We start from the raw sequence: 21,172 nt of genomic DNA on the forward strand, positions 1-21,172 counted from the left end.
CTAAACTGACACTATTCTTGCCTGAGCCATCAGCATGTTCTAGAAGTCATCAATGAGTTAATGTTCCCTACACCACCCAACCAAATCCTCTCCTTGAATTCCTCTTACTCTTCCCCACCCTCCTTCTTTTCCTGCTGAAGAACAGTTCCTTCAAAAAAAAAAAAAAAACCTGATATAGATGCCCAGTAAAAAAGATAAAAAAGCTACTGGAGCAGAGGTGAGGTCTGAAGCCCCAATTCCTTGGCCACTTTCATGAGCATCCCCTGAGGAGGCCTCAGGGCAGTTGTAAGCTCTTGGACCAAGAACAGCAGCTTCCAAGCCTCATTATGCAGCAGAGTCAATTGGGGAGGGGAGGATATGAAATCACATTCATGGGCTGTATTAGTCTGTTCTTATGCTGCTAATACAGATATACCTGGGACTGGGTAATTTATAAACGAAAGAGGTTTAATTGACTCACAGTTCCACATGGCTGGGGAGGCCTCACAATCATGACGGAAAGCAAAGGGGAAGCAAGACACATCTCACATGGCAGCAAGCAAGAGAGAGCGTGTGTGTGTGTGCAGGGGGGACCTCCCCTTTATCAAACCATCAGATCTCATGAGACTTATTCACTATCACAAGAATAGCATGGGAACCCCCCACCCCACCCCGTGATTCAATTACCTTCCACCAGGTCCCGCTTACGACACGTGGGAATTATGGAAGCTACAATTCAAGATGAGATTTGTGTGTGGACACAGCCAAACCATATCACGGGCCTACCTCATCCCTACTGACAGGCCTAGGGATCAGTATTTTTAGAGGGCCTAGTTGGTGATGTTGCTGTATTTATCCTGGCACAAGTTAAAAGTCCCTAGCTGGGTTCTACTTGAAATCCCTGTACTTGGTGGGCTCCAAGCACACTCCCAGGTGTGACATTCTGCAGTTAGTTGGATAATGGTCATTTATACCTTCAGCCATGTCTGACAGAGCCATTCAGTACCCACAGAAATATAACATGAGGGTATCAGGAAGAGGGACAGAAGAAAAGGCTTCCTGGGAGAGGTGGGATTTGGGTAGGAATAGAGGTCAGGAAATTCAATTCAACTCATTTTAGTTGTGCAAGTAAACATCCAGTACAGTGCTTGTGGCGGAAGGTGCTCAGTAAACAGAAGGTCTTCCCAGCATGTCTAACTAGCCGCTGTCACTCTCTTGCTGCTTCCTGCTTTGTGATTCTTCAGAGCTCTCCTCAGCACCTGACATGCCACTGCCTATTTGCTTATTATTGCCACCCTTCCAGCACATGGTAAGACCCCTCAGAGAAGGGCTGTCTACTGTGTTCCCACAGCTAGAACAGGGCCTGCCTGAATACGTGGGTGAGCACATGACTGGCCTGGGTGTGGTTGTGGAGATGGCAAGAGGATACCCTAGGCCCAGAGAAAGACCAGCAGGGCCTGGGCTGAGAAGGCAGGTTTCAGAGAGCTTACAAAGCAGTCTGAATGTCATGCTAGAGTGGTCAGTCTCTCTTCAGCAGACAGTGAGGAGCCACTAGGTTGCTATGCAGGGAAGAGATAAGATCAAGGTTGGCTTGAGAAGGATGAGTTTGGCAGCAGAGTTTGGAGGGATTAAGGGGAGGGAGGGAAGCTGGACTGTCATTCAGAGACTCTCCAGTTGTCCAGGGGAAGGTAGTATGGGTTTACACTGGGTCAGATGCATAGGCATAGGACAAGGGCATAAGGAGGAGGACATGGCAGAGGGGGGGCTTTGCCAGACATGCCTACCAAGTGACTGTGATATAGTGAAAGGGGGAGGGAAGAGTGTGAAACTCACCCATCCATCCATCCACCTGTCCATCCATGAGGGGATGGCTGGGGGTAAAAAAGCAAGTGAAGCTGCCAAGGAGTTGCCCATGTACCCCAGGAGGACGAACTCCAAGGATGGAATTTGGGGGATACCTCTCTTGAAAGCTGAAGAGGTAACAGAGGGAACAGTAAGAAGTGGCAAGACGGGTAGGAGGAGAAGCAGGACCATGGAAACTGGGGCCAGAGCCCCAAAAGATCTACTGGACACCAATGTCAGCAGGTGCTGACGGTGCAGGAGGATGACAGCTAACTAGGAGCAGGTTGTTGCCCAGGGTGACATCAGGTGGCTCCAGGGACATCACGACACAGCTGGTGGTGTGGAGGCGTAGAGGGCAGCTAACATGGCATTAAGGTGGATGATGAGAAGGTGGAGGTTGATGACATCTTCCCTTCAGGCACAGAGGTGGGGTAGGAGGGAGGGGAGGGGAGGAGGAAGGCAGCCTGAGTCAGAGCCAGGGAAGGAAAGAATTGTCAGGATTGGGGGACTTGAGTCTGGCTGTGGTGGAGAGGAAGCAGTCCCAGCAAAGGAGAGACTAGACACGCAGAGGTGGGGGGTGTGGGGAACTGAAAAGCCCAGAAAGGAGAGTCATCCCAAAGGGAAATATCGCATCTGCCCACTGTTAGCTCATTCACAGACCAGGGGAAAGGATTGGTGCCTCCAAGGTGAGAGGCGTAGGAGGAGGGGTGGGGAACCTAACGGGTCATCCCTGACCCTGTAGGACCAGACTATCATCAGGTATGTAGGGGGGGCGGGAGAGGAGGGAAGGACACATCTCCAGCATAACATATAACAGCCTCAAGGTGAGTTTCTGATTTAGAACCCTTGACCATCTCCAGAAACAGGAAGATAAAGTGTAGCTGTGAGAGCTGAGCCTGGGAGAATTGCTCCTATCTCCAAGGCTGCATCCCCAGTTGCTGCCTAAGTCCTTCCCACCCACACTGAAGGCCTGGCCCACAGCAACAGTGCACCTCGCCTTGCACCGGCCTGGGAGAGCCCTCTTGCAGGCTCTTCTGTTTTATAGCTGACTGTGTGACTCCTGGTCTCCCCACGCTGAGCTGTCCTCTGGGGTCAGGGCCCTCTGTGGAAGTTCACAATGCACTGGGAAGTGAACACTAAAGGCAACCAGAGGCTTCTGCAGAAAAAGAACTGTGAAACGTTGGACAGGAAGCAAGTCCGGTTCCCTGTGGACCCTGGAGCAAGTGCCCACAGGTTATCTGAACAGTATTCATTCTTTCGACGGACATGTACTATGCCTCCCACAGGCCAGGCACTGTTCTGTGAACTGTGGATTCTGCAGTGAACAAAATAGGCAAGAATCCGAAAATGGTGACCCCATTTTAATAAGGGGGAGACCCCACGATAAACAAAATCGATTAGTAAATACCAACCCATGCTAGAGAGTGAAGAGCTCTGGAGGAGAGGTACGGGTGCGCCCCTGGAGTTGCTCTAAACAGGGTAGGCAGGGTGCTCTTGTCACAGAGAAGATGAACGAAGGCTCATTTGATCATTTAAAGCGGATCCAGTCCTGGGTGGGATGTAAGGGCACCAGGCCTCCCCAGCTCCTTCGCTGGGCCCCCTATGTGGGGACAGGGTGAGTTGGGCGGGCCGCTGCGGTTCTCCGAGAGCACCACGAGGGGGAGCCCGGACCCCTCCTAGCGCCTTCCGAGCCCTCCCGCACAGCCTTGCAAGCAAAAGTTTTTCTTAAACTAACAATGCCAGTGTAAGGAGGTGCTCGCGCCTGATTGGCCGGGGGAATTTTGCAGGTTTGATTCCTTGATTGGACAGGAGGTGTTAGGGGTGGGGAGAGAGCTGATGGTGGGGGATCCCGCTCCCTCCCGCGTCAGTGTGGCCGGCTCCGTCCTCCCGTAGGCTCCGCTGTAGCTAGCAATGTGACACCAGGACGCACTCGCTCTCGCGCGCTCTCCCAGGCTCGTTCTCCCTCGCCCTCTCTCTCTCACACACGCACGCACACACCCACCTCTCCCATAAACACACACACACACATGCACACCCACACCCACGCGCGCCCGCACCGCCCCACGCGCACACACTCCTGCCCACGCCCACGCAGCGCTCCGGGAAGTCCGGTCCGGGCGAGAGCGCGAAAGGATACCGAGAAGCCACCCGCGGAGAGCGCAGCGGCGCCCTGGGACGCGGCGCTCTCCCGGCGCTGCTGCCTCGGCTTGGTCTCGGCCTGGGGGCCGCCGGCCGGCGATGGCCCTGGATTATCTGCTACTGCTCCTCCTGGCATCCGCAGTGGCTGCGATGGAAGGTAACGTACCCTCCACGGAGCAAGTTGGCTGCTGGTGCCGGCCGCCTCGGGACTGCTGTGCTCCGCGGTTCGCGGGGTTCCTCTGGCTGCTTTGCGGTGCAGGCATCCCGGGACCCGAGGGCGAGGAGGTTTGGGAGCCTCGGCCGCTGCCGAGCGCGGGGCTTGGGCGGCACCCACCAGAGCGCCCCCGGCTGGCTCTTAGCGCCCGAAACTGGCTCGCGAGTCCCCCGGCTTCCTCGCCCCGGCACTCCCTAGTAGCCTCGGTCTCCCGCAGCCCCCGCTCGGAGAGCTCGGAGTCCGCTGCATTGCGGTGCATGCTCCTTAGCGCTGGGGCAGAGCCAGAGCTGGGCGTTGGGGAGAAAGGGGTGCCTCTGGCCATCCGGCTCCTGGAGTACTGGCGCCCGTCTGCTCCCAGGCACGGATACGCTTCTGAGCAGCCGCGCGCCACCTCCTTTTCCCCAGCTCGCAGTCCACGGGCTAGTGGACTCTGCTTGGCGTGCAAGCACTGCGCGCGGGGGCCGGAGAAGCTCTGCCGTGGTATCCCGCAAGTGGCCGCCGAAGGAGAGGGGTGGAGTTCATTGGCCGTACCCTTGGGGACCAGTCTGGTGGTCCGGGCGCCTGCGGGACTGCACGTTTCCAGGGTCAGTCGGGGAGAGGTGGAAACCCTTTTCGCCTCTTGAGCCTTGGAACAGGAGTGGGCTGGGGTGAGTGGTCGGTCCTACCTAAAGTCTCCCAGCCTCTCCACCACCCCGGAGAGGATACTCGGCGGCCGGGAGTCGTCGGGCAGCGTCACTCTCTGCCAGCTCAGACTTGGCGGTGCCTCCGGCTTGGTGGCTGGGAAAGCGCGCTCCAAAGACACCGTGCCCGGCGCGGCGGGGAGCCTGGGCGCTCGGTAGCGCTCGCGAATCCCTGTGGGAAATCCCGGCCCAGCTCCCCGCCTCCCGCCCCTTCCCCCGCCCCTGTTCTTTGCAGCCTAGCAGCGGCCGCGGCAGCCTCCTGGGAACACAGCTCCGCGGGAGAGCGGAGTTGGAGTTGTCGGGAGAAAACCAACTCTAGGGGTGATGCGCTGCCGCAGTCCGGCTAGCAGCCCCACTTTCCGGTGTCCTGCTCCGGGTGGGACTCCTCTGGGGGACTCCAAGCCGGGGAGGAGCAGCTCTTGGCGACCGCGCAGCGTTCCCATCTGGGAGCTCGCTCCGCTTGTTACTCGTTCCTCGCGAAACTGTGACCGGTTGCCCAGTGGAAACTCCCCCAAACACGATGGTTTGGTGCCCCCCGCCATTCCGGAAAGCTCTGCCCTTCTGGAAGTGAAGCTGGAGGGGCATTCCGGGCCCTGAGGCGCGGCTAAGATTCCCTTCCCTTTTGGCGAAGACCACCGCATCCCACGTTTGTTCTGGTGGCGGCGTGGGGGTGCGGCGATTAATGCCTAGAAAGCTCTCGCTTGCTTTTCCGAAGGTGGCTTTTTGTCTGCCCTCAGTCTCCTGCTGCCCTCAGGGACTGCTGGGCTTTGTAGGGAGGGGAGCAAGGAGGGGTTTGTTTTTTGGAACGTGCAGGAGAAGACTGGAGCCGTGTGGAGTGCCGTCAACACCGGGGCGCAGGGATGCCTGGGTTTGACTTATTGAGAGACACGTGTGGGAGCAGTTGAAATTGGAAATTCAAGGGGATATATACCCCCAAACCGGGCAGGAAAGCCAGGGTGAGCGCATTTGCAAGGGCAATTCCAGACTGGACTTGCAGCATTGGGGTGGCGTCATGCAGGTCCGAGGCTCGGTCCGGCCCGCGGCTCTTTGCGCCCCCAGAGGTTCAGTGGCCGGGTCTCGGAGGAGATGGGTGCCCACTTTGGGGAGCGTGCTCTCGGCATTGGGTTCCTGTGCATGCAAGCGAAGTAGTTTGGAGAGCAAACGTATGGAAACACAGCAGGCATGAGGACGTGGTCAGTTTCCTCCCTGCCCCTCTTCTTGGCTAGCCAGAGGTCCCTGTCTGCTTGCCGGAAGCTGCCCGCGGGTGCCATTGTGTCAGAGCCCAGCCAGGTAGGCAGGGCCCTGACGCCCAGGCCTTCCGGAGCCACTTACCGCCGGTGCGGTGGCTTCCCTTGCTGCAGCCTGGAAACTTTGCCAGTGGCCTGACAGGAAGGAGCCTGACTCTGTGGGCTGAAAATCTCTCCAGCAAGGGTTAAAAGAAACGCGACATTCAGCAGAATATTAAAGCAGCCCCCTGGTCCCTACTCAGTACGCAGGGATATTACACACCATTCACTCCCTCCTCTCCTAGAATGAACACAGGCAGGCTCATTTTCTACTCTCTACACACGGAGCCGCCTTCCCGCCTGCCTGGCTGGGTTGGGGCCAGCGTTATTTGTCTCGTGATGAGTGAGGAATAGTGATCAGAAAGTGGATCAATGAGCTGCCTACGGAGAGCAGGTCCCTCCCAAACTCGGCTGTGGTCAGGGGGCGCCTCTCCCTGCTGATTTCAGACTCTCATGTGTCTGTCTGCTTTCCCCTGGGGTCTGCGGTGGAATTTCAGTGAGGCATTGCCATCCAGGGCAAATTGCTCTGAGGCCAGGGGGCCCTCAGCCCAGGCCAGGGCAGGGACAAAGGGACAGTGACAATCATGGGCCAGGTAAGGAGATGTGGCCAGAGGAAGGCAGGGCCCTAAGACACCCCCTGCCTGGGTGGAAGGAGGGAGAACGGGGTCTGGTTGTTGGCCAGAGGGGCAGAGGAGGGGAGGGGAGGGGGCTCAAATTCTCGTAATCAGGCAGGAGGACTGTTGGCTTAGGGTGTAGGAAACCCGGACTGAAAAAAAGCTCCTCTTCCCTCCTTTCCCCCCACACTCCCGCATTTCCAGCCAGTTCTGCTGTGTGAGGAGAGAGATGCCACTACAAGGAAAAGATTTGCTGGGGCTAAGTCTGTCTTCAGAAGGGAGTAAGGCAGGCTGTGGTGGCAAGAATGCTGACATCCTCCTGCCTTCTGGACACAAAGCCAGGCCTCTTTGCTCAGCGTCCTGACAAACAACTGCCTCTTCAAGCCCACCGGTGCCTTTTCCCACCTGCTCTGAGAGCTTGTTGAGAATGGGCTGCTGGTGTCTGTGAAGCGAAGGCAGCTGCTTGCATTCTCTGAGCTGCCCCTTGTCTTGTGCCCTTTGGGATAGGATCTGGAAACCTGGGCTTCTCTGGAGGCTTTTCTACAGCAGCAGAGGACATCCACCTTCAGAGAGAGGCATCCCTGGACTAAGCACATTGGCCCTCCTGGGAGGCAGCAACCTGAAATTGCTAACTACTCGTAGCATTCTCCCAACCCCACTCCCTGTGTCCAGGGAGTACCCATGCACCTGCAGAAGGCCTCAGAGTGTGGCACACTGGCTGATGGGAATACTCCCAGGAGACCTGCTCTTTTGTGTAGCCTAGAGTGAAGTCCTGGCCCTGGCACCCTTGGATGTCCACATGTATTTGAGTAGTAGATTTCTCAAGGGTTGACAAGTAGTGGGTTCCCAGTAGGCATTGCTGATGCATGAGTGCACGACTAAATTACTGTGCCCCTTTGTGGCGTGCCCCAACGTGAAATGCTAGGGCACTGAATTTCACTGTACACATTTTGGACACAGTTACATTTCCATTACATGTTTGTGGTGGAAAACCCCAAACTAAGCCCACGTGTCTTCAACAGGCCACAAGGCTAGGCAGTGATTGGCTGTTTCTGCATTTTCTGTTAATATTTGTTTGCTGTGTGTGCATCTGTTTTTGGTGTCCATGAACGTGCTTGAGCCTACAAGCAGTAGCAGGCACCAAAGATTTTTAAAAATGTCTGAGAAAGAAAAGCAAATTTGAGAAAATTCCATGTATTAGCTGATTTTATTTTTTGTGCAAAGTGGAACGATCACCATTACTCAGTGTTTGTGGAGCTGCCTCCTCAAGCCACGCATGGAATGCTGGCGAGGGAGGGCAATGCAGCTCTGGGCAATGGCTTGGGAAAAGTCTTGGCAATGTAAACAACTGCAGAGGCCCAGACTCAGTCCCAGCTCAAACCTTCTGGGTTAGTAGAAGAGAGCTGCCAGCAGCTTGTGATGCTCCCGAGCCTGGGGAGGGCCTGCTAGGTCACACAGTGTCCGGCTCCAGCCCCTTCTGCCTTCTATTGACTTGTGCAACCCAGACCCAGATCTCAGAGCCCCTACTTTGTTTTTTCACAAGAATGGGTACCGATGACCAAGGTGTGCTATAAGAAAAGCCCATGAGGCAGAGGCATGGTATGGTTCTCATTTAATTTTACCCATCGAGAAGTAATCTTTGATAAAGCAAATAGGACCAAAGAAGAAGGGCGATGCTAGGGGACACAGGACAGCACCATGACCCCCTCCTCTGGATCTAGCATGTGTGCTTCCTATTTAGTAGAAACTACATGTTCTTTAGTTGCTTGAATAAATTTTGTGAACTCGGGGCAATGAAAGGAATATATGGGTCAGGAGGGAGGTCTGGCCATGAGGATGGAGATGAAATCAACATGGGTGGTGACAGATAGCAGGATCATGAAGCCAGAGTACTCCACCTGCCTTTTCATCTCCCAGCTCTGTTGCTTGGAAAAATTACCCAGTCCACCTGGCCAGTGTCTTTCTTTGTTGAGTGGGTCATGTTGCCCACTTATTCCAACTATAGGAGTAGGGACAAGTAATACCCAATATAAGGACACACTCTGTACTAGATTAAAAAGAAAGTAAGATGCTATTAAAATCAAAGATACGTTTATATTACTAAATTTAAAATAATATATAGCTAATCCTTAAATGTTCTTAGTATCACTAAGGCTTAGATGTGTAGTGTTTTTCTAGCATGGGCAAAAGGTAGGGGCAATTTTGGAAGCCCAAAGAGGGGAATACCAGCTCAGGTAGTGTTTCCCAGACTTCAGGTAGTATCTTACCTGGGCAGTTTGCTACAGACTCCTGGGTCCTAACCCTAAAAGCTCAGCAGGTTTGGATGGATCCTAAAAATCAGCATTTTAAGTGGGCTTTCCTGGAGATCCTGATGTATGTGCTTCCTGGAAACACTGCCAAGGGGAATGTTTCTAAACCAGGTTGCAGTCAGAAGTCCTAATAGGTCTTGCCCAACTCTGCATTTGCTGAATCAGAATGGCCCGGGGATCTGCATTTTACCAAAGGGCCCCAATGATTCACATGCAGACAGCCTGGCACCAGTATATTTGGAAACTGCTGATGAGATCTAATTCACTTAATCCTTACAAAACCTATCAGGTAGGTATTATTATAATCAACTCCTCTCCCACTTTTTAGATGAGAAGACTGAGATATATAATAGTTAAGTAATTTGATAAGGTCACACAGCTAGTAAGTGGCCAAGCCTGGATTTGAACCCAGGCAGTCAGGCTCTGTAGTCTATATTTTTAGCCACTTTGCTCCACCACTTTTGAAGGCTTTGCATGAAGGAAGACTCATATCAGCTGGAATCTAGGGGAGGGAAGGGTTCTAGTGCTGACTCTGCCACTGGGCATTGGAGACTTCATTGACTCACTGGGGGCTTAGGTTTCCATGGTCATGCAAGAAGAGATGAGCAAAATGTTCAGACAACCTCAACACTTCAGATCAAGCTCCAGTTTCCATGTAGCTCTGTCTCTGCACCTTCCTCCTAACTCCACTATTCCCACCCCTATTGCAGCCCTATACACTCATAGACACAGGGCTGGAGACCTGTCCTGCAGCCTTTCTAGTAAGGACTGGTATATTCGTTCCTCTCTCTGCCCTGACCAGCCCTTCCAAAGAAGAAATGATCAGCAGAGAAGTGTCCCCAAAGGAGATGAACCTGGGACCCCTATGTGTTCTGGGGGCAGCAGAGGGGGCACACCGAACCCTTACCTGTCCTCCATTGACTGTCAAGAGCGTGTTCCTGCACCTGGATTCCAGGAGTCTGCATTCCTTGGAAGAGCTCTTTTTATGTTTCCCTCTTATGCACTAGCCACTTAAGCAACTTGAATATTTCTATCAGATTTCCATGTCTCCAAAGATGGTGGAGAAACAGAGCATTCGATGTCTGCCCTTCTGAGGAAATGACTGTAATAATAAAGTAATACCTTGGGAAAGATTTCATATTTAAAAGCAAAATTTTGCATGAGAAATTCTTCAGCTTCTTCTGCAGATTCCATTTCAAGTGGCAGCTGTAGGTGGGGCCCTTGGGTCAGAGTGCTTAACTATGCTGGGGTGGAGGGCATTGAGTGGTGAGGTCAGGACCATCTGCTCCATCAAAGGTCCCTGATATCTGATGTATTAGAGCCACTTTGCTGGCTTTTGTTGATCATTCCCCTGGGGGTTAGAAAGTTGGGAACACACTTTCCAGGGAGGCCTCGAGGGCAGTGGGTTGGTTCTTCTTTGTTGATGGAAAACCACTTTCTATCTGACTTAAAGTACAGGAAGCAAACAAGTGGACGGTTAGCTCTGTCCCTCCTTGTGCCTCAGTTTTCTCATTGTTAAATAGACTGGAGGAAGGATCATTATGGTAGAGAGAGTAGCAGGGACTTGGAGTGGGTGCACACCCCAGGGTAGAAGCAGTGGTAGAAGCAGGGGCTGACAGGCCGGGCGCGGTGGCTCATGCCTGTAATCCCAGCACTTTGGGAGGCTGAGGCGGGCGGATCACGAGGTCAGGAGATTGAGAGCATCCTGGCTAACACAGTGAAACCCCATCTCTGCTAAAAAAAACAAAAAAACAAAAAAATACTGTGCCACTGCACTCCAGCCTGAGTGACAGAGCGAGACTCTGTCTCACGAAAAAAAAAAAAAAAAGAAGCAGGGGCTGACAATTGTAGATAAAGTCCAATCTGAGGCATGGTGACCCTTTGGCAAATCATGGGTGGGGCTTGGATCCTCATAGCCTGTCAGGCGTTCTGTAGGAAGCAGCTCAGGATCTGATTTTCAGACATCAGGGATCGGAAAGAATGAGCTTAGCCAATATCAAGAAGACTAAGTGCCCTCCATGAGAAAGCCTAGTGCCCTCCACGAGGAAGACTGTATTCTAGGGACCTCCCACTGGCCAGCAGCAGGCCCAGGCTTGTGCAGGTGGTGCAGACAGGATTGAGGTCATGGTCCCCACTGGTACCATGTAGCATTATCTGCCAGATGCCTCTCACTGTAACTGGCTTGTATGTTTACTTCTAACTTTGTGAATGAGAAGATTTCATTTTGACAGCCTAGCAAATGGGTTCATTATGCTCTCAGCCTTCTAGGGCAGGAAAAGCATCTTATTCATCTGCTCACTCACTCTCCAGCAAGCATGGAGTGTTAGCTCTGTGGGAGGATGCCCAAAGCTGAAGATCTGGGGGCCCTTCACTACACTATAATGACCCTGCTGGTGATTCAGGTTTCAAGATGATCTGCTTGCCAAAAGAGGGAAAAGGTGATAAAGAAGGTCCTGTTTCCCCCTCCATCACCAGTACAGATGTTTCTCCAGGTCAGGTGAAATCCCAGCACCTGCAGACAGCACCACTAGCAGCTGCTTAAGGAGGGTGCTCATGGAAGGTTCCCCCAGAGTTCTCTGTAACAGAACTGGGCCAATGTGGAAACACATAGGAGATTTTCTGAGAATTACCAGGACTCATTTCTGCCCACAGATTGCACCTGAGGCCCTGCGTCTCTCATCTCTCCCCTCCCACTTCCTGGCAGCAAGTGACAAAATGACTGTTTGAATTTAACCTCCTTGCTCTGCTTCTCCATTTCCCTGTGAAGGTGATAATGAACAGAGAAATGGGCAGAGGCAGGTGGCCAGAAAGGGAGGGGACAAGCGAGGGGAGCATGGGTCCAAGGCTGTAGCTTGGCAATAACTTCTGAGGTCCCTGGGACTGATTACGGGGGCCATGTAAGCCTGAGGGAGCCAGCAAGGGATCAGGCTTGTCTGCACAGTCTTGACATGACATGTCAGAAGCAGGACTGGAGGTCGGTTTTAGGGAAGGGAAAAAACTTTCCAGGAGTCCTACAGGCTGGCAATGCTGGATCCAGGATTAGATTATGCTCCCAACCACTCATTGAGCATTTGTCATGTGCTGGTCCCTTTGTACATATTGGTCCCCATATCCTTTGTATCTAAGCATTTTTTTCTCCCATTTTACAGATGAGGTAGCTGAGGCTTTGAGAAGTTAACTGGCTCAAGAGAGAAGTTTCAAACCAAAGTTTGCCGAACTCCCTGGGCCTCTGTCTCCCAGTACAGTCACCTTTTCCATTTAACTTTGCTTATTTGTGAATTAAATCAGTGAGTATGTGTTACCCAGGAGCTGTCTATCCTTGTCCTGCCAGTTGCCATCAAAGGCACAGACAGTCCTGCTCTGGTGTCAATGCTCGGACCCTGTGGACAGGCTCTCTTCTCACTCTTTGGAGTTGTCCCACCTGTTCCACAGCTGGAGGAAAACTTTTTCCTTCTCGGTTTGCATTTCCCTGTTACACATTGCCTTTCCCATGTGCCCCTGCGAGTCAGACCCCCCACTGTGGTCATTATTGGCTTTTTTTTTTTTTTTTTTTTTTGCTGCATGTCTGTATTAGTCCATTTTCATGCTGTTGCTAAAGACATACCTGAGACTGGGAAGAAAAAGAGGTTTAATTGGACTTACAGTTCCACATGGCTGGGGAGGCCTCAGAATCATGGTGGGAGGTGAAAAGCATTTCTTATATGGCAGTGGTAAGAGAAAAATAAGGAAGAAGCAAAGTGGAAACCCCTGATAAACCTGTCAGATCTCATGAGACTTATTCATTATCACCAGAATAGCAGGGGGAAAGACCGGCCACCATGATTCAATTCCCTTGGCGTTGGTCCCTCCCACAACACATGGGAAATCTGGGAGCTACAACTCAAGTTAAGATTTGGGTGGGGACACAGCTAATCCATATCAATGTCCATCTAGATATTGTCTTTGATAAGCTGTGTTGCTTAGATGGTTGCAGTTGGCATCTGTGCCTGGATCTTGGTGGGTGTGTGTTGGGGGGAGGAATCAGGGCACAGCGCAGGTCTTCTGGTACTCCCTTCATAGGCTCACCTTCCAGAGGAAGGGCCAGCTGCTGCTTTTTGTTTTTGGGCACTTCTACGACTTCTTCTCTGTGGACTGTGTCCTGCTTACCCTTGGCCTGGGGCCATGTTGTTTCTTGAGCTCTGGCTGCTTTTATCCATCTGGCCAGGTGCAGACTTATGACATCAGAGGAGGACACTAGGATTTGGCATCAACTTTGAGCATGGAAGAACATGTGGGGGGATGTTGAGGAGAGAAATCCCTCAGCATCCTAGTCCTACTGGACAGTGGCCAGTCCCCCTTGGAGCCGTGGCAGTGGAAAGGGCTGAGCAGGAGGATGAGGAATAATTGCAGGTGGCTTCATTGACGGTGGCAGCAGAGAGAATACCTTATCTGTGAAAGGCAGCTGGGCCTTGCAGTTAATTGTTCTGTTGTTTTCCTCTTGGTATTTTTCCAGCACATCAACATAGGACCTTTGCCCTTGGCTTTCTCATTGACGCTGAGGCTGAAGCCGGGAGGTGAGCTGGGGGTGGGGGATTGGGAAGGGGCCTCATTCCAGGTGGTTTCACATGAATTCTTGGTGCTGAACTATCTGTGCAGGTTCCTCCAGGGCTGTCTGCTCCTGGGGGCCGTTGTCACAGGACCAGAAAGCCCATCCGGGGATGCTCTCAGCTCCTTTGACAATGCCTCCAAATGGTTTGGGATGGTGGAATGCAGGCTGTAAACTAGATGGCAAGGAACAAGGTGTCAGTATCAGAAAATCCACCGCATTTTGGACAGGTGCTCAGAGGCCTGGGGCAGGCACTGGTCAGAACACACTTTGGGTGTCAAACCATAATGTAGTATTTGGTTTAATCCTGGTCACACCACAGGTGTGAATCCATTGCTGGCTCCCTAGCACCTTCAGGGCCAATCATTGCAAGACCCTACATCACCTGGGTCCACCTTGCCTCCTGCCCTCCTGCCCAGCAGCACTTCCTTTCCCAGCTCCACACAAGTACATGTGTACACACACATGTCCACAGGTGCATGTGCTGCACAGCTGCACATGCCCTGGGCATCTCCTTAACTTCATCCACACAGAGGCCCTTCTGACTCATCTGTCCCATGTGCCTCTGGGTCTGCACCTGCTTGCTCTGTTTGTGTTGCATGTCTTACTGTTCTTTTCTGGCTAACCCTAAATTATTCTTCAGAATTCACCACAGTGATCGCTTCCTCCTGGAAGGCTTTCTCTCCTGTCCCACACTCGATTGGGTTGCCCTCTGGGTGCCCTCACAGCCGCCTCTGCTTCCCTCTATGGGATCACATTCCACACTGGTCTCCAGTTGTGTGTTTATTTTGCTGGGTACCCCACAGCTCCGTGAGCCTCTGAAGCATGGGTTCTATCCTGATTGTCATGGCATCCCCAGCACATAGCACCCCCAGCACACGGCACATAGGAGGTGTCAATAAGTATGACATAATGAATAAATAACAAGAAGGAAAAGATCAACAAACACTTAAAAACCTGAGATCATGTCCTATGTAGTCATTTAAAATATATCTGCAAATATTTTATACTCTTCCTATCAAAATGTGGAGCCTCATTCCTCTCCCCTTGAATATGGATTGGCCTTAGGACTCACTGTAATGAATGGAATATGGCAGAAGTGTTTCTGCATAACTTTGGAGTGAAGTCATAGAAGGCAACACAGTTTCCACCTAGCTCTCTCTGTTTCTCCTGAAATACTTGCCATTGTCACCCAGATACCACATTGTCAGGAGACCCAGGTAACATGAAGGGGTCACGTAGAATTTCTAGCCCCAGCTCCAGCTCAAGTCCCAGCCCACAGCCAGCACGAGAAGCCAAGTGTGAATGAAAGAGTCTTCAGTTTGTTGCAACCCCATCCTTCCAGGCACCCCTGCTGACTCTGAGTAGGGAGAGCCAAGCTTTCCTCACAGAACACTGTCCAAACTGCAGATTCCTGAGCAAAATCAATGTAGTAATTGTGGAAAACCACTGAGTTTGGGGTTGGAACAATTAATAACTGAAAATATTTTAGGAGGGGTAGGAGAACAATGGTTTAGATAAACCTAGAAAGGGACTTAGGGGAAGGGTGGGAAAGGGGTGGAGATATGATACCTCATTCATTCAACACTTAATAACAAATATTGTTAATCTCCTACTATGTACCAGGCAGTAGGCACAAAACCAGAAATATTACAGACCTTGGGAGCATACATCCTATTGGGGGAACAGACAGGCATGAAAAAGACAAATAATGTACATATAATTTCAGGAAAGGGCTATAAAGGGAGTAAACAAGTGATGTGACTGAGAGTGATGGGCGCAGGCTTGGACAACTTAAAACGGGGAAGGGAGGCCCTCTCTGTCTGTGAATACTCGAAGTGCATTCTTAGCAAGTGGGCTTAGGTTTGCTCTGCACGGGAGATAGATTTTGGCTTGATTACAAAATTCTTTTCAGTCAAACTGAACCGAGATGGAATAGGCTGCCTTGAGAGATGATGCAGCCCCATCTCTGGGGTGTCCAGGTAAGGCCAGAGCCACTTCCAGACTTGAGAGCTCACATTCTACAGAGGCAAATGGGGAGTGAGAGCAGAGAGACCGAACTGCCAGCACTGCCTAGGAGCCACCAGTGTCACAAGTACTCACACAGAACACATTTATTGAGCATCTACGTGAGAAGCACTGTACTCGGAACTGAAAACACCAAGATAAAGAAGACACAGACTTTCCTTCAGGGAGCTCACTGATTAATAGACTGGTGGGGGAGACAGAGCCACGCAGACTACAGGCTGTAATAGGGCATGTAATAGACTCTGATGGATGCGGTATAGCAGTTTCACATCAGCTGCTAGGAGAAACCAAATGAGAGGGTCAGACTTAGAGTGGGAAGGATTTGGGGAAGGAGTGTGTGTGTGTGTGTGTGTGTGCGCGCGTGTGTGTGTAAGAGAGAGAGAGGGAGAGAGAGAGAGAAAAAAAAAAGTTTGGGACTTTGGTTATGATTATATCCAGGGCAACAGTGCTGTCTCAGGACTGTCTCCCTGTTTTCATTCCTTAGTTCTGTGTCTGTATCTGTCAAGGTCCCAGCAGAAAACAGCACTCTCACAGGCTTTACTGAGGAGGATTTAATGAAAAGACTCTCTACAGAGGTGTGAACAATATTAAGGGAACCAATAAGGATGGGGATGTACCCTGGGACTGACAATAGTGGGAAGCCGATACTCCCCAAGGCTCTCAGAACCTAGCAAGAGCCACAGTGTGACAGAGGAGCTCCCTGACGGAAATGAGACATAGAGAAATGCAGCTGCTGCCCAGATCAAGCATGGAGGGTGAAGGAGGAGGGTTTGTATTCCTTGAACCCTTTCTCCTCCTCTTAAACATCATCTGCCAGCACCTCCCATGATGAATTCAACAAGAAGGCAGAGGGCATGAAAGTCTGGTTGATGAAGTTCATAGAGGTCAGAGGCATAGAAAATGGCAAAAAAAGTAGAGAATGGATCTGCAGGGATGAATGGAGACTAATCAGCACAGTCACTTATGTTGACTTCATCCTCAGACAGGCTTTCCCATGAGATGTTCATGTGGCTGCTGGCAGCCTCAAACTCATATCCTCTTGAAACTTCAGCAGAAACATAAATTCTTGCTCCCTGTAGCTCTAGCAAATGCTGAAGAAGTTTTGTCTCCTGGGCTTCCCTTGGGTCCTGAGCCTCTCCATGAGCCAAACTCCATTACCAGGGTGATTGAAATACACTCATTGGCCAGGCTTGGGTCATGTGTCTATGAAACTCTATAGCTGAGGGGGAAGGGCTAGCTCAGACCCATCAAGCTGCCTGGCCTGAGATGGGGGAGAGCTGGTCACAAAACTGTCAGGGTGCTTGTCCAGGAGAAGCAAGAATGAGTGCTGGGAAGGCATTCTTGCCATTGATAGGCCACACCTATCAATCTTCCTGGGACAGCTAAATTATGCAACCGAGTAAGAGAGATGGTATGTCCAATAAAGGAAAGTATATGGATTCTGGACAGAAGAAGGAGGTATCTGTGGCTGTGATGGTCCTGAAGATGAAGAGATGGGGAAACAGAAAGTGATGGGCAAGTTAAAAACCCAGGAAGGGAGGTCTGGAGACAGCTGGACAAATAGGTTCTTTCTTGATGGGATGTTCTGTATCTTCCTGAGCATCATGATCAAATTTAAAGTGCTGAACAGGCAGATAGCAGTGGTGTTTGGTTAAAGGCAAAGTGATTTTTGGATTAGGGCATCTCAACTAGACTGAAAGAGGAGGGTTCCTATTTAGGGGCAAGATGAGAAGAACAATGGGCGAAGAGCCATAATTTCTCACTGTAATCCCCTGGTTCCAATGTAGATACCAGAGCATCTGAATTTAACCACTGCATTTAAATTTGATATCCATTGGAGAACAAGAATGAAAGAAATGCATACTCATAGGTACAATGAGCTGGCTCATTTCCCTTCTTTTTCACTATTTCAATCATGGCCTAGTCTCACCTGGAATTTCCATTTTGCATCAGTAGAATATTTATTCACAGTTTTTGATGTACTTTTTCCCCCTAGGTTTTGAGTCTTGTATAAGATGGCAGATCTTCAAAGTCATTTGCAGACTACTTTTTTCATACCTTGGATATCTCTTTCTCATTTGAGAGAGAGAGTGATCTAAAATGTACTTAGAATTTATCAGAAGAAGGCTCCATTTGCCCTTCCAACTTCCCTGCTCTTGGCTCCAACTTTCTTCTATTCCCAGCTAAGCAGAAAAAGAACAGATTTTTTTTTAAAAAAAACACAGTAGCACAATGCTGCTGATCTGCATGAAAACCCGTGGCTTTCTTTTCCCAATCAGGAGAAAGTAATTTTCCTTTCACTCACCTGACTAACTTGTTCAGAGCATCTCCTCCTCACCCTTTTCTGATATCTTGCTGCTAAGTATTTGCCAATTCATTTGCATTTCAATGGTTCCTTAGCAACTATCATGCCCTCAGGATTAGGTACAAAGCTACTCTCTGACACAGACTGCCAGGGCTACATCGCCCTCTTTTATGGTGCTTGAGTTACCAAACCACGCCCTGCCTAGACATGAAGCACATTTACTAACAGCATCACGTGGATTCTGAATTATAATGCCATTACTCCCTGCCTTATCTGAGCATGCAGACTTCTGAGCAACCCTCGCACTGAAATGCCCCAGATAATCCAGTGGTTCCTGAAAGCTGCCCTCTGATATGTTTTCAGAAAGAGAGTCACAGATCTCAGCATTGGGAGAGAGTCCTGTCTTTGGACAGGCAGAGAATTAGGTCCATTTAATGGATGTGGCAGCTGAGGTTCACTAAGGAGGAATGACTCCCACAAGATCAGGCAGGCAATTGGAACATGCCAAGGAGAGATGAGAGCTCAGGGCACTGCTGCTTCCTAGTCCTTGCTCACATACTGCATCCTGCTAAGAGAGACCCATTTGTCAACTATTGTGAGCTTTCAACATAATGGAAGTTTTAACATAGGTATGTGACTCTGTTGATCTGAGGTCCTAGGAGATAAATCTTCTCACCTAACCAGAGCACAAGAGTAACTGCCCAAGTGAGTATGCAAATATGTATATCACCTGGTTTCTCTGGTTTTTGGCAGTTAACATTCTTTCCATTCACGGGCTTGAAGCGTGGGTAGCACAGGAGGAGTGTGTGTGTGTGTGTGTGTGTGTGTATTTATGCAGATGATGTAGACAGACAGTGACACTGGACCATTTAGCAAATTAGAATATTCTGCCCTGAGTAGGTGGTGCTGCTTCTTTAACAGCACCAGGCCTCCACCACCAGGGCTCACTGGCATAGAACAGCCTGGCAAATGGAAGATGCTATTCAGGAAAGGACAATGAGAACAACGCTCATTCTACAGGAGGACTGACCTTTGCAACTCCCACTTCACGTTGTTATTAAATATCTGGGAAAAGACTGAGAGAACAATTATAGTATTGTCATAATGTATCGGCGTACAAAGCAAGTGTTTCCAAGGAGGCTCTGGTTCAGCTGAGCTTGACAAAGCCGGGGACTCAGCTATAGCACTTACTAATTTAGAAGTTGTCTTCATTACTTACACCAGCTGAAAACTCCGAATGTTTTGGGTGCAGTTCTGCCATCGTGGACTCCAGATAGGAATGGAAAGATAAGATGTTGGGAGCAAAGGGTGGGAGTCTTTGGGTTTCTATGTGTCTCTCTGCTAGGCTTGAGTGTGCAGTCCTAGTTGCAGCCATCTCTCTATATATATTTAGCCTAAGCCTAGCAGGGTACTGGTCCTCAGGGGTCCTCCTGAGTATTTGCTGAGTTGAGTTGGGTTAAAGACTTTCATAGGAGGGAGAGTGAGCGACTGCTTTTCCCCAGAAGGGGAGTCCCATAAAGGACTGTGAGGGCTCGTGTGGCCCCTCCCCCTTTCCCACATTCCCAGCTGATCTCTCACTTCCCACCTAGACATGCCTGCAACACCCTCTGCACAGGTTAGCCTCCCAGGTGAGAATTCCACTCTCAGGTCTAGGGGCTGGGGCTGTGGTGTCCAGGTTCTCACTATCACAGAGTTCTTGCAGCTAAACCAGCATTTCTCAACCTTATTCCTTATTCTCATAGTTGCCCCTACTAAGAAGGTTTTTTTTTTTTTTTTTTTTCTGTCTTGCTCTGTCCCCAGGCTGGAGTGCAATGGTGCGATCTCAGCTCACCGCAAACTCTGCCTCCCAAGTTCAAGCAATCCTCTGGCTTCAGCCTCCTGAGTAGCTGGAATTATAGGCGAGCACCACCATGGCTGGCTAATTTTTGTATTTTTAGTAGAGACGGGGTTTCACCATGTTGGCCAGGCTGGTCTTGAACTCCTGACCTCAGGTGATCCACCTGCCTCTGCCTTCCAAAGTGCTGGGATTACAGGCATAAGCCAATGCGCCCGGCCTAAGAAGCCTTTTTAAGACTTTTTTTTTTCCTGACCACCCCACACCCTGTGAATGTTAATAGCACAGATATTGTGGACATCTGTTCATGTACTGAGGCCCTTTGGTGGGCCACAAACCGTTATAAGATCTAAGACTTTTTAGTCTTCCTCCTTGCCAGGAATCAGTTTTCACCTTTGCTGAGAATGCATGATCTAAACACAATAAACCTGGCAGCGACTTAGTGGGCCCTCAGCCGAGTTAGAGCTCAGCTTTGCACCATCTATCTTTTCCAAATCAGTTTTACCCAGTATGGCCCTAAACAGTCGGAAAGGATGTCCACCTTAGCTGGTCCAGGAGGCCCCCTATTGAGCAGGTATTAGCCCTGCTGTTGGATATCCTAGGGAGATCCAGAACGACCCAGAGAAGGACGAGAGCACAGGAGTAACTCAGAAGCCTTGGGCAGGAGTGACTTGCCAGTAGGTGTGGAAGCATTTCAGGATTTTAACAAGTACGGACGGCTATGCCAGTGCCTACTCGCTGAATGTCTGCCCTGACTTCAAGGGATGTGAAAATAGTTACTTGAGTTGGGGTCCATTTTTGGAAAAAAAAATAGGCTTTCTTGAAGCATAATTTACATATAATAGGTTTTAGATGTACAATTCTGTGAGGGTTCACAAATGAGTGTGGTCATGTAGCCACCCTACACACCTGATGTAGATCGTTCTCATCACCCTCATGTCCCTTCACTGTCATGTGCCTCCCTTCACTGCTGACCCTTGGCAACCACTGATAAAATTTCTGGTTCTATTGTTTTGCTTTTCTAAAAGCTCATAGAAATGGAATCATAGAGTATGTGCTCTTTATTTGTTTGGCTCCTTTCACTTAGCATGAGTATTTGAGATTCATCTATTTTGTGGCATGTGTTATACTTTCTTTTTATTGCTGAGTAGCATTCCATTGCATAGATATATCACAACTGGTTTATCCATTTCACAGTTGGTGGACATTTGCTTATAGTTTTTGGCTTTTATAATTAAAGCTACTGTGAATATTTGAGTACATGTCTTTATGTGAACACAAAATGAAAAATAGGTGTTCATTTTGTTTGGGGAAATACCTGGATAATATGGTAAGTGTAAGGTTAACTTGGTAAGAT

General features: G+C 50.2%; 1 protein-coding gene across 1 annotated transcript in view; it reads left to right on the forward strand.

Moving 5' to 3' along the window:
* Positions 1-3,235: 3,235 nt before the first annotated feature.
* The window catches only part of EPHB1 (EPH receptor B1), a 467,658-nt gene continuing 449,721 nt past the window's right edge, over positions 3,236-21,172 (forward strand). Inside the window, exon 1 of the mRNA XM_003822498.5 lies at positions 3,236-4,117. Coding sequence (XP_003822546.3) covers positions 4,060-4,117 — 58 coding nt within the window. The 5' untranslated portion in view covers positions 3,236-4,059. The remainder of the gene's footprint in view (positions 4,118-21,172) is intronic.

The sequence above is a fragment of the Pan paniscus genome, chromosome 2, assembly GCF_029289425.2.
Source record: "Pan paniscus chromosome 2, NHGRI_mPanPan1-v2.0_pri, whole genome shotgun sequence".
Classification (NCBI taxonomy): Eukaryota; Metazoa; Chordata; class Mammalia; order Primates; family Hominidae; genus Pan; species Pan paniscus.